The sequence below is a fragment of the Pteropus medius genome, unplaced genomic scaffold (genome assembly GCF_902729225.1).
Source record: "Pteropus medius unplaced genomic scaffold, Ma_sr-lr_union100, whole genome shotgun sequence".
NCBI lineage: Eukaryota > Metazoa > Chordata > Mammalia > Chiroptera > Pteropodidae > Pteropus > Pteropus medius.
The window spans coordinates 39,560,543-39,574,297 of record NW_024354875.1 but is presented as its reverse complement, the minus strand read 5'-3'; the positions used below and the strand labels follow the sequence as shown (position 1 = coordinate 39,574,297).

General features: G+C 41.1%; 1 protein-coding gene across 1 annotated transcript in view; it reads left to right on the top strand.

Annotated features, from left to right (window-relative positions):
• The first annotated feature begins 5,561 nt into the window (after positions 1-5,561).
• Positions 5,562-13,755, top strand: part of CERKL (CERK like autophagy regulator) — a 95,530-nt gene continuing 87,336 nt past the window's right edge. Inside the window, exon 1 of the mRNA XM_039855248.1 lies at positions 5,562-5,921. Within this exon, the coding sequence (XP_039711182.1) occupies positions 5,684-5,921 (238 nt within the window). The 5' untranslated portion in view covers positions 5,562-5,683. The remainder of the gene's footprint in view (positions 5,922-13,755) is intronic.

The window sequence follows — 13,755 nt, the reverse complement described above, 5'->3', positions numbered from 1 at the left end:
AACCCCTGAAACCACCTGGAAGCCACCAGTGGTACCCTTGATGATACCTGGGGATAGTAAAGTAGAAAGCTGGAAAGTCCCTGATTTCTTAATGGCCAACCCAGAAACAGCTGGACTTTGGATCTCTATTTATGTAAGAAGTAAAATCTTATATTAAAACCACTTTTAGCTAAGTGTTCTATTATTTACAAATGATAGACAAATAAACAAGCCTTGTGGTAAATGGGGGGAGAGGGGCGGTAAAGGGCAGGACGAAGAGCAAAGAACTAGTCACTGATTTCAAGTGTTGTCTTTGTTGTCTAAAATACATGGAATCACCTGGTGTACTTGTTTAAAACACATATTTCTAGGAATAGTTCAGTTACAGATTCAGAATCTCAAAGGGGAATTTTTAATTAAAACAAACTGAACATTCTTAAACACGTCTAAGTTTGAAAAGAGCAGTAGTTCATATTCAGAAAGAGAGCTTTTTGAGTTTAAGCACTGAGGAAGTCTACAAGGTCCAGAGGATATTATGAGAATGGGAGCCTGCAATGGAGGGCTCCATAGGTTGCTGGGATGAGGCTGTCATGGGAATTTGAGACTACAGTATCATACAGACACCTAAATTCCCAAAATGGTGACAGAAAATGATGTAAAAGTTAAAGTCAGTGAACCCAATACTAAACTCTTTAATGTCTATGGTCAAGAGACCTGGGATGTTTTCAATAGTGAGAAGGGACATTGCCTTCTCTATATAATGTCTTTTTTCACAGTTGTAATAGTGTGAGTTATAGAAAATGAGAATATATTTTTTTACTTAAATGGTCTCCGTATATTTGGTTATACTTAATTTAAGATTTTGTACTATAGAACTCAATTTAAAAAGTTATTAATTCAGTCATGCATTCAACGAACAAATTTATTGAGCATCTATTTTGCTAAAAGCGCTGTTTTAGGCACAGTACATAGAGCCATAAACAAACAGACTTGGTCACTGCTCTTGTTGTGATACCCATCTGATAGGAGAAGGGAGACAGATAAGAAATAAGTACACAAACAAATCAGCTGCAGACTTTTAGATAACGAGAAGTTAATGAAGAAAATATCATTGAGTAGGAGCAACTTTCGATTGACTGTCCAGGAAAGACTCTCTAGGAAAGTGACATGAAGTTGATCTGGGCACCATGCAAAGCCACACCATGGTAAAAAATTGTTCTAGGCAAAGTAAACAACAACAGCAGAGGCCCTGAATACAAATTAACTTTGTTTATTTGAGGAATAAAAAGGCCAGTGTGGTTGGACATAAGTATAGTAAGAATGGAAAAAAAAATGATAGAAGATGGGTTTGAGCAGGTGGCAGGAGTCGGATAACATGGGGGTCACATAAAAGTCATGGTGGGAGTTTGGATTTTATCCTACCTGTAGCAGATCTCAACAAAAAATACTTTGTAAAGTAAACTAGAGTTTGAAAAAGAACTGTGTTGATGGTAACTTGATAATATATGTACATTTATTGTACAAACTCCAAACTTTGAAGCTAGCAGAGACTTTGAGACATCAAAGGGAATAACATAGGATTATCCACTGGCCAAAGCTGAGGCATTAGACTTTTTTGTTCCCTATCCTCGATGCAGTAGGTGTGAATGTATCTCTTGGCTATGATTTCACCAGCTTCCATGTATGGTACTGAGAATGAGAAGGTGGCCCCAAATTAAGGAGGCTATAGCATCAGACCTACATTCCTGAGATTTGCCCAGATATTTAATGGCCTCCTGAAAAGAATGTAACAATAGCCAAGAGTCTTTCAAGATCTCCTGTTCAGATGTAGGCTTCTAAAAAAAAAAACAGGAATGGAGACTGTGTTTCTAGACCTACCCAAATGCCTTCTAAATAGGAGGCGACAATGTAACTATTAAGCAAGAACAGGTATTATTTAAGGTATTATTTAATGCTCTTAAAACATACTCAAACTTTAGACAGGGAAAGCAATGGTCAGGAAGTTTCCTGAAAATTTTTGGAAAGAGATTTTTATGCATCAGTGTATTATATATATGAATCTCTCATGAAACAACAGATTCTCAGCAACTGGGGGGAAAAAACTATTGAGCTGCTCTGGCATCATTGTTACAGATAAACGTTGAAGGAGTTCATTCAGTCTTTCAGACATTTTTTGGGCACTTACTATGTACTATGCAAGGTGCTGGATACTGAGAGTCAATGGAGAACAAGATAAATTCCCTGCTATCAAAGAGCTTTTATTTCAACAACAATAACACTTAATATTTATTGAGTGTTTCTTATATATCAGCACTATTACTAAGTGCATTAACTCATTCAATGGGGAACCTAGGCAATAAACAAAAATGTAAATATATAATAAGAGGTAATAATAAGGGATGTAGAGAAAAATAAAGCAGGATATAGTAGAGTGATTAATGTCTATGTCCTAATTCCCAGAACCTGCGAATATATTACCTTACATAGCAAAAGGGAGTTTGCAGATATAATTAGAGATTATCTAAGCAGGCCCAATGTAATCCAGGGCTCTTATAAGAGAGAGAAAAGAATGTTAGAGACAGAAGATGTAAAAATGGAAGCAGAGAGAAGGTGCAATGCTGCTGGCTTTGAAGATGGAAGAAGGGGCCTTGAGCCAAGAAGTACAGGCGACCTCTAGAAGCTTGAAAGGCAAAGAACTGAATTCTCCCCTAGAGCCTCCAGATGGAATGTAGGCACCTTCTATTTTAGTTGAGTGAAACCTTTGGATTTCTGACCTCCAGCAGTATAAGATGATACATTTGTGTTGTTTTAGGTCACTAAGTTTGTAGTAGCAATGGGAAACAAATACACAGGATTAAAGGCTGGTGAACGATGAAGGATTCTCACTAATGGACTCTTAGAGGAGGTTACCTTTAATCATAAAAGTGAATGAAGTGAAGGAGGAAGCTGGTTGGCTGGCTGGAAAGCATTCCATCCGGAGGGAACAACAAGGAAAATGCTCCGAGAAGGGACTAGTCTCACTGTGTTTGAGGACTAGTAAGAAGGCTTGTGTGAGTAAGCAAGGAGACTTTGGAGAGGTAGCTAGGGACCAGATTATGTAGGGCTTTGTAGCCTTGCTATGCATTTTCATTTTATTTCAAGAGTGATGGAAGGTCATAGGAAGGATGTGAACAGGGAGTGATTTGATTTTGTTGCTTTTAAAAGGAATAATGTGACTGATAGGTGGAAAATAGACTCTGGGCTGGAGGAGGCAGTGCAGCGGAAGGGGAAAGCAAAGAGATAGGTTGGGACGCTATAGAAGTTGTCCAGATGAGGGGTTTTGGGGCGCAGACCAAGATGAGAACAAGCTGAAAGGAGTCTATGGTTGCAGGTAGAACTGACAGGATTTGCTGATGAATTGGACATGAGATATAAGACAAAGAGAAGAGACTAGGATGATGTCAAGGATTTCAATGACACTATTTGATGAGATTTGGAACATTCTGGGAGGAATAGGTTTGAGATGGAAAATCATGCATTTGGTTTTGGATATGTTGCATTACAGATGGTTATTAGACAGCCAAGTAGAGGTGTCAGATAGGCAGTTGGACATAGTGTCTGAAGTTCGGAGTGGTTGGGACTGGCAACATCATGCGAGGTGCCCTGGTTAGTATATAAAGCCATGGCACTGATGCCTGTGCAGATAGATCCTGAGGACAGCACTAGAAGAGGAGAACTCATCAAAGGAAAAGAATGGCACACAGCCATTACTTTCATTCTCAAGAAATGCAAAGCCAATGTTTTTGACTGGCCTGACTAAAGCTTGAAAAACGGCAACTCGGATCTTTGCAAAGGTCCTAAGAAGTAGCCACTGCCTTGACCTATTTGTCAGGACTCTCAGTGAACTTTCAAAATGCCAGTGAGCTCTAATTGTGTTGATTGGCTGGCAGCTGTGAATACAAGATGCTGACTCCAGAACTGCAACTCATTCTGCAGAGGGCACCAGCCTTCCCCATGAATGACTGCTGAGCCGAGCCACCTGAAATCTGCATGGAGTTTAGCAGCAGCTGCACTTCTGCTCCAAGAAACAGCTCGCTGCAATCAGATCAAACTAAGGCTCTTCCGTGCTTTGCCTGAGAGCTTGGGTATTGGTTTTCAGAGCATTAAACAGTAAGAGTCCTAGCTTAACTGGCACGCAGGTGCTTTATGTCTGAAAGGGATTTGGCTAGGCCAACAGTCCCCCTCCCTGGTTTTTTGAAATCTAAGTTTGAGCAGAGAACCTTGAGATACCCCTGCTACTGTAAGCTCTTCTGTCTGACTTTGCATTGTGACCAGGGATGAGGAGAGAATGAGAAGTGGCTGCCTAATTGATGTCATTGGTAAGGCATCAGCACACTGGAACTAGATTCACAATTCTATTAAATTAATTTCCTCTTTAACTCCCTCGCTCACAACTTTTTCTCAATTATTCTGACTTATTACAATTATTCTGACTTTATACAAAGCCTGCTGATGTACTCTCCACTCTGCTTCTCTTCTGCAGAATCCATGTTCTCCTTGGCTGTTTCGCCATCATAAATTGTCAGCTCCCTGTTATTACACGGCCTACAGCAGCTTTTCTCAGCCCTGGCTGAACCTCGGAATCACCTGGGGATCTTTAAAAGTCCTAAAGTCTGGGTCCCATCCCCAGAGATTCTAATTTAATTATCTTGAGTGTAGCATGGGAATCTGGATTTTGAAAATCTGCCCAGGTAACTCTGATGTGCAGCCAGGTTTGAGAACCAATGGCCTCCAGACTCGCCGTGTTTTCCAAATTAGCAACCAGGTGATATCATGAATCTCAGCTTTCAGGAGAAAGTGAAGGATGATTCCCCTCACTGGGCTCTCTCCATTTCTAGGTACAACTACAGCTTTAGTCTTCTGGAGACCAAGCCGTGCTGCTTGTAATCTCTCTCTAGGGAGTGCCAGATCCAGGCAAAGAAAAGACTGCAGAGGAGGTGCCTTGGGGGCATGGAGACACCTTCCTTTAATGCCAAATTTGTCAGGTGAGAATTTGTCTATGCAAACCAGAGACTTATCTTTGACTTCCTCTCAGAGCTTTGGGAAGAGCGCACTTTCATTTTATACCAGCTGCATAAAGATTAGCTAATTATTGAGGGCACGAAAGCGTGGTTTTAAAGCACGACTGCTTTCCAGGAGAGCCCACTTCAAGGACGTGCGAAAACAGAGGCTTGTGACTTAAAGTGTGTCCCGCGGACCAACAGCGTCGGCATCGCCTGGGAGCTTCTTAGAAATACAGTACTTTGGACTTCATCCCAGACCTATTCAATAGGAATCTGCATTTTAAACAATGCATTTTAACAGATATCCTGGAGGCGACTATGCAAGTCGACGTTTGAGAAGGGTTGGTGTATTCAACTGCGGGTAATGCAATGCACTAAATTCCACTGAGCAGAGGAGACTAGGCGGAGGGAACAACTTCTCTCCTAGAACTGGGGTCATTTTGCCGTGAGTGGCGAGGAGGAGAAGCTGGCGGGCTAAGGTGCTGGGCTGGGTCTGGCGGCCCCGCCTGCCCGCCCCGCCTCCCTCCTGGGTCTCCGCGGTGCGTGCGGTTGCTGTGGCAGCGCTAGTCGCAACTAAAGCCGTGACTGCCGCGGCCTCCACGTCTTCCTCCTCCAAAGGTCTCCATAGACCCCCCGGCTCCGGCCCAGGCTGTGGCTCTGCCATGCCTCGGGGGAGGCGCGGCGGCCGGGTGAGCGCCCTGGAGGGCGGCGGGGAGGAAGAGGCGCCCCCGGCGGCGGCCGCAGCGCCCTCGGCGTTGTGGGCAGCCCGGCAGCAGCCAGAGGCCGCGGCAGAGCAGGTTCTGCTCCGGGGCATCTTTGAGATCGGGAGGAACAGCTGCGATGTGGAGCTGAGCGAGCGGGCCCTGCGGTGGCGGCCCATCCAGCCCGAGCGCCCCGCCGGTGAGTGCCCAGGTCCCGGCGCCTTCGCCTTTCCCTGCTTCCTACCTCTCCCCCGCCCCGCACTCCCCACCGCCGCGCTGCCTCTCCTCCCTCCTAAGCTCCTCCTCCGCCCCCGCCGGCTACAGCTTCCCCAAGCCTCCGCCGCCTCCCCCTTCTTAGCTGGGGAGATCCCGAGCCATCCCCAGGGGCCTCTCCGTCCCCGCCACCTCCCGCCCGGCTTGCGCCTGCGGGTGCATTCCCTGCGCCATCTTCACACAACTTCTGCTCTGCAGACGGAAATATTGATCCCCAAAGGGATTTTTTTTTTTTTTTTCTGAACGCGGGAAAGCCACCTACTCCTCCCTTCCAACTTGGTGAAGTTTTACTTTACGAATTTCTGACGGTACATTGAAACTGTAAACCTTTTACAGAATATACCTCCACGTGGATTCCGAATACAACTCTCATTTTGCTGACTTCTGAAAGTTTAACTGCAGTGCTATGGAGTCTCTCTCGATTTTCTCTTCCTTCACAACCCCCTTGCGGTTGTCTAGAACCAAGCCTTATTCAGGCTCAGTTTAGAAACTTTTGATTTTTAGTTTGACTGTACAGTCGTCACCATGCTGTTCACTTGCATCTGACTTTTACTGGCTTAAAACTTTATTTAGAACGTGTGACAATGCTGTACTTTACAGTCAGTCTAGACATGATTTAGGGGAAAACTTTGGATACAGTCTCTTGTAGATAAATACAAACATGAAAAATTTAATAAAAGGCCTCCCTCTGTTGGAAAATAAGATACAATGTGCTATTTATATTACAGAATTGAAAAATGACACCTTTCAAGTTTCTTGTGCAAAATGAAACGTACTAGTCAGGGATCCACCACTGGTTGTGAGTGTGAATTTCACCTCCGCATCTGCTTTGATCACTCACTCCACTAAAACTACCTTTGACTGTAATTTAAATGGTTTCAGGTGTTTTGAAAACCAAGATGGAATTTCAAACCTTTGAGTTAAAAGCTGGGGATATGGACTATTATTCTGTTTAGTTTCTATGTCAGTTTGAATTTTGGAAATAAAGGTTTACAGTTAGTTTTTAGATTAGCCTGCAAGAGCAGATTTAACCTACAATGAAGCTGAAATACAATAGAATTAAAATGAAACATTGTGTGATGAGATGTCATACACATTGATGTCGCAATGCTGGTATGAGAAAAGGCAAAGAATGACGTGAGAAAAGCTGTTTTATATTGAGTGGTGATTGAGGAAAAGTAGGCTTAATTAGCATTACTGTTCGTAGCTTTTAAAAAGGCATCTTGACAGTTATAACTCTAAAGGTTGCAAATGTTGACCCTGTTTAATTTGGCCCCCAAACCCTAGGTTTTCTTTTCCTTCATCTAGTTGTATCACTTTTTCTTTGTAACTAACAGCTAATATGCAAACCGTGTTAGGCCTCTAAATTTGAAGGTACAGAATCCTAGCACTTTAGTAAGTACTTCTATTTATAGAAGAAATCAGGAGCTGCTTTACTTAGTAAAATAATGAGTGGGAAAAGAAAAGGAGATATTGGGAGATGTTTAAATGTGAGAAATATTGCATGATGTTGAATTAATTTAGACGTGAGTGGTGAAAGACATAAAATTGATCCAGAAAATGGAGGAAAAACTACATCAGGGTTTCTGAACTTGGGAGGACATGGTATGGGAGGGTGTAGTGAGGGAGACCATGTCTACTGCAAGTTGGCCAGGAACTGGCTGTTCAGGAAAGGGAGGGCAGGGGTCACTGGGCATTATTAGATCATGCATATGAGATGTTTATAAGATCACTTAGTTTTAAACCTCATAGTGCCTTAGTAGAATTTTTTTTTTATAGACTATTTTTTAGGGAAGTTTTAGATTCATAGCAAAATTGAGCAGAAGGTAGAGATTTCTCATATACCCGTACACGTGCACAGCCTCCCTTATTATCAACATTTCTCACCAACATGGTGTAGCTGTTACAAGTGATGAATTTACACTGACATATCATTATCACCTAAAGTCCATAGTTTACATTAGAGTTCACTCTTGGTGTATATTCTGTGGGTTTTGGCAGATATATAATGGCATGTGTGTTAGGGTTCTTCAGAGAAACAACTGATAGAAGATAGATTTGAAATTTATTATGGGAATTGGAGACTTATGGGATTATGAAGGCTGAGATTTGCCACTGTATGCCGTCTGTAAACTGGAGAACCATGAAAGCTGGTGATGTAATTCAGATTAAGTCTGATGGCCTGAGAACTAGGGGAGCTGATGGAATAACTCCCAGTCTGAGGCCAAGGCCTGAGAACTAGGATGGGTGGGAGGGGGCACTAAAGTAAGGCCCAGCTTGAAAACCAGGAGCTCTGATGACGGAGGGCAGGAGAGGTGGGTATTCCAGTTAAAAAAGAATTTGCTCTTCTGCTTTTTTGTTGCATTTTGTTCAACAGATTGGGTGATACTGGTCCACATTGGTGAGGGCAGATCTTCTTTACTCGGTCTACTGGTATAAATGCTAACACACTCAGAGATAATGTTTTTTACCAGGTATCTGGGCATCCCTTAACTCAGTCAAGTTTACACATAAAATTAACCATCATAACGTATCCGCTATTATATCAGAGTAGTTTCATTGCTACTAAAAATCCTCTGCATTCTGCCTGTTCAATCTTCCCTCCTAGAAACTCCTGGCAACCACTGATCTTTTTTACTGTCTCTACAGTTTTGCCTTTTCCACAATGTTATATAGTTGGAATCATTCAGTATGTAGACCTTACAGATTAGCTTGTTTTACTTAGTATGTATTTAAGGTTCCTTCGTGTCCTTTCATGGCTTTTTAACTCATTTCTTTTTAATGTTGAATAGTATTCTGTTGTCTGGGTGGACCACAGTTTACTGATCTGTTCACCTACTGGAGGATATCTTGTTTGTTTTCAACTTTTGACAATTATAAATAAAGTTGCTTTGAACATCCACATGCAGGTTTTTATGTGGACATACGTTTTCAGCTCCTTTGGGTAAATGCCAAGGAGCATGATTGCTGGATTGTATGGTAAGTGTCTTATAAAAAATGGCCAACTGTCTTCCAAACTGGTTGTGCCATTTTGCATTTCCATCAGCAATGAGTGAGTTCATATTGCTCCACATTCTCTCCAGCATTCGATGGTGTAAGCATTCTGGATTCTGGCCATGTTAATAGGTGTGTATGGTATTTTAATTTGCATTCCAACCTGCTGATATGTGATGTGGAGCGTATTTTATTTTCATATGCTTATTTGCCTTCTGTGTATCTTCTTTGTGAGGCATCTGTTAATATCTTTGGCCCATTTTTAATCAGGTTGTTTTCTTATTGTTGAGTTTTAAGAGTTCTTTGTATATTTTTGGACAACAATCTATCAGATGAGTCTTTTGCAGATCTTTTCTCTCAGCCTTAATTGTTCTCACTAATGAAATAAAACATGATGTAATCTTACCCTATTTTTCCTTCTTGAGTAATGAGCAAAGACACTAATGTATTTTATGAGGGCTATCACTGCCAAAATAGTGACTAATTAATGTCTTGTTGGCAGAGCAAATGAGTTTGACTATAGTGATTGTGGTTCTCTTTATTGGGTTCAGGGGTGACTTGGAATAATGGTGGTGTTTTCCTTCTCTATAGAAGTGAGGACTGTTAAGGACAGCCTCTAAGTCAAGATGGAAGGCATAAAAGCACCAGCACTTTTTTGCGGGGTGGGAGGGTGGGAGGAGGTCTTTTTTTTTTTTGATGGAAGAAATGTTTTCAGTTAAATATATTAGATCTAGTCAATTGAGATATAAATCTGATTTCCAGTTGTTACCTTAAATTAATTTAAATGTTTTGGTGCTAACTTAGTGCTAAAACATTGCTAAGTGCTATGAAAATGCAAAATGATGGCCTGTTCTTTGCCTTCAAGGAGATTTTATCTTTTTGGGAAGACAATTGACTCTAAACTATAAGAGTCATGTAAGCATATGTCACCAGTCATTCATCAAACATTAAGCAACAAATATGTGCTTTGTGCAGTGATATAAAGATTAGTAAGATATGGGCCCTGCCTTTAAAATTTTCTGTGTTCAGAGGAGGAAGACATCTATTCTTGACAGGAGCTTCTTCATGGAAAATCAGTCTTCTTGTATATTTAAGTCTTTACTTCCAAAAAGAACTTGAGTTGAATAGTAAAAAGTATTTCATAGGAGGTTAAGGTGTTGTGTTAGTTTTCTAGGGCTGCGCTAACAAATTACCACTAATTTGTCAGCTTAAAACAACAGAAATTCATTTTCTCACAGTATTGGAGGCCAGAATTTGGAAATCAAAGTGTCAGTCAGGCCATGTTCCTTCTGAAGGCTGTAGGAGACTTCTTACTTTACATGGCCTACCCTTCTGTATGTCCTCTCTTTAGATATAAGGACAAAGTCATTATTTAAGATCCACCCTAAATCCAGGATAATCTCATTTTGAGATCCTTAACATAATTACATCTTACATTTATGAATAAGGTCACATTCTTAGGTTCTAGGTGGACCTAAATTTTTTTGGGGGGAGGGGAGCACAATTCAACTAGGTGTATTGGGAGTGGGAGAAAAATTCTAGATCGAGGAGTTAAATGAAGGCAGAAAATAGAATAGTGACTAGTAACCTGTTAAAGTGTAGTAGGAGGAGACTATTTAACAGGAAAGTAGAAGCCAGAATGGGGCGAAGCCTGAAGACAGGTAAAGAATTCAGGTTTTACTTAGTAGAAAGTATTAAGATCCGCCCCCACCACCCTGCCAGCTTTCTTCTTACATTTATTTAAAGCTGTGTCATCTATCTCACAGTGTCTCTCTTTATCCAAGTCCTGCCATTGGTGATTGTGATTATCATAATTGCTATTGAAGCTTCAGACTTTCTAGACCTCTTCCATGTTAGTGACTTTCACCTTCATTCCATGTCATTTGCCTCTGCTCATGGCCACAGCATCGATGTTTGTTGTCTCTCTTCATAACCAACCCCTTCCATTTTTTCAGTCTCATCTATAAGGTTTTCATTTTTTATACTCTTAGGTTTTCAGCCTTGGTTCGCCAACTCTTTCACTCAAGTATGGTCATATGTTCAGGACTCTCCTAACTTCCCCCTGCCTTAATGCTGTAAGCTTCTCTTTCTAGCTGCTACCCTGCCGCTTTTCTCACTTTCTTGGATACGTTCCTAGAAAAATTAGTTTACTCTATCTCCATTAGTCTTCATTCACTTCTTAATTAGCCCTCAACCATCCAAGACCTGGCTTTGTTCTTCTCTCTGCTAAAACGGCTTGGGAGAAGTTTAGCAGTCACCTAATTGCCCAGTCAAATGGACAAATTTCAGCCCTTATTTTTTGTATTTCTCCATTTGACTTTGCTCCCTTGGTTTCTATGATACCACCAGAACCTAGTTGGTCTCCTATGGGCATTTCTTTCTGTTGGCCTAATTTCAGTGTTCCTGAAGAGTCTGGTCTGGGCTAACTGTTGTTACTCCTAACATGCTCTCTGGGTCGTATGGTCCACTGCTGTTCTCATTTACCTTTAGGCTTAACATTCAAACTCTGTCTTTAGTAATGACCTCAAAGGCTTCCTTCAAACATGAACTTGGGAGTCCCACAAATTTAGTATGTTTACATAAAAAGCAACTTTTTTCACTCCTGGTCTTGTATTCCCTATCACAGTTGTCAGAAAAATATTTAACTTTGCTTTTCTGGTGTGTGTAAGTGACAGTACAATGAATAGAACTTGAAGTTTGTTTATAGCTCATAGGATTGCATATATAAGTAGTAAACTTGCTGGCTTAATGTGTGAATTGGCATTTAGGAGGTTATCTGGAATGTTATCTAAGCCAGGATTCAGATGGTAAGCCCAGACTCACTGTCTCTCCCTCACTACTTCTAATTAACCACCAATCCTGTCCGCTATATTTGCTACCTTCCTTCACTGTCCAGCTAATCACTACCTAGCTCAGGCCATTATAATACTTTACCTGGCCTACTTCAATACCTCCCTTGAGCCTGTGCTTAAACGTCACCTCAGTAAGGCTTTCCCTCATCACCTATTTAAAATTTTTCTCCTGCATACTTTCTGGTTCCCTTTACTGCCTTATATTCTCCTATGGCATGTATCTTCTAAGATACTACATATCTTCTAAGATACTTCTAAGATTCACTGCATATCTCCCCCATCTCACCTAAGAGTAAATAAATGGCACACTGATATTAAGATAACCGGATGAGAATTTTTTAAAGGCAGTATTTTTAAAGATGTAAGCAGGAATTAGAGATAGCGAAGTACTCTTGGGACTAGAAATAGAAGGGCAGGTGATTCCACTCTTAGGCCCACAAGGGAAACGGATGCCTGAGCCTGGATTCAGACTATGTGGAGAGAGAGTCACTAGACAGGAACTATGACCTTTACCTCACCTTGGCTGATTTCCTCTACTAATTCCACTGAAAGGGAGGCAGGGACTCAATACCCAAGCTCCCTCTTTTCTGGCCGTTACAATAGTCCAAAGCCACCTAGAAGCCAGAATGCAAGGGTACCACTTTATGGAGGCACAGAGCAGGGGGAGAAGAATGGAGACTGGCTAGACAGGGAAAAGGGAAGATGTTCAGAGCATCTGTTTTGTTTACTGACAGCACCTTGAAGAATGCCTCACACATAAACAATATCTGTTGAATGGATGAATTTAACTGGTCTCAAGAACTTTAGTTTTGCCTGTTGTGCATTGTAATCTGATTACTACACTGCTACTTAAGAGTGACATTACCTGGAAGAGAGTATCCCCTCTTCTTTTGTTAAAGCATCAGAACTCTTTTTTAAAAAAAATTCTTATGCTAATGTTGGCTCACTTTGGCCAGTAGGTTCTGTTGTGCTCATCTGCCAGATAGATGCACTGCATAGACTGATCAGGTCACCATCACAGTAATGTAACTTGTGTACACAAAAGGGCATTATCTGTTCAGAAAATATTACCTACAGTGGTGCTTAATGAGCTTTCTATTGGAATCTCAAATTGTAGCCATTTTACTTGTGGAATCATATATGAGTTTATTCCTGTTAATATAAAGTAATTATCAAGTTAGCTTTCTGTGAGCTAGCAAAGAGCAAAATCCTGAAGAGAGGTGAGAGGGATCAGGTGAGTTCTTTGAGACCAAATGAGAAAAGTCAGACAAGCCTGAGTCATGGGATCCTGCCCAGGCAGAGCCAATCAGAAGTCATGCTGCATGTGGGGTGGCCCCCAATGTGGGGTCTGGGACTGGGCACAAGGTGACAAAAATTGAGGAGAGAAAGGGAACATGGGCAGATGCCATCGACTAATTTGCCTATTTTGTAATATAGTCCTTAGCTGGTGCTATTACTGAATTAGATATTTTCAGAGTTAAATAATTTCAGAGCATCACTGATTGCCTGTTGGCATTGTTCTAAATCTCAGCCAAAGACAGACTTCTAGAAACTGTGCTTACCAAGTGGTAAGCTTTTATTTGAAATGTTAGATTGTAACAAAAGACATGTGTTTTTATGGATTTCCAAAGCAGAATCTGCTTACTGTACTGTGTGACAGTTATGTTTTTATGTTTCCCATAAAGGAAAACTAATGGGAAGAGTTAGTAATGAGTAGGATTAGACTATATTAAGCTTATATTTTTGTACATTTAAAAATGATCAATTTAGAGATCTCTTTGACAGGAATGCCAAATGCCTACAAGTCTGTCTCTCTCTGTCACTGTCTTTGTGATATCTCATACTGGGAGCTTCATCATTTACTAATGGAAAGCATCTTGAAGTACAAAAAGCACTATAGTAAGATCTTTTATA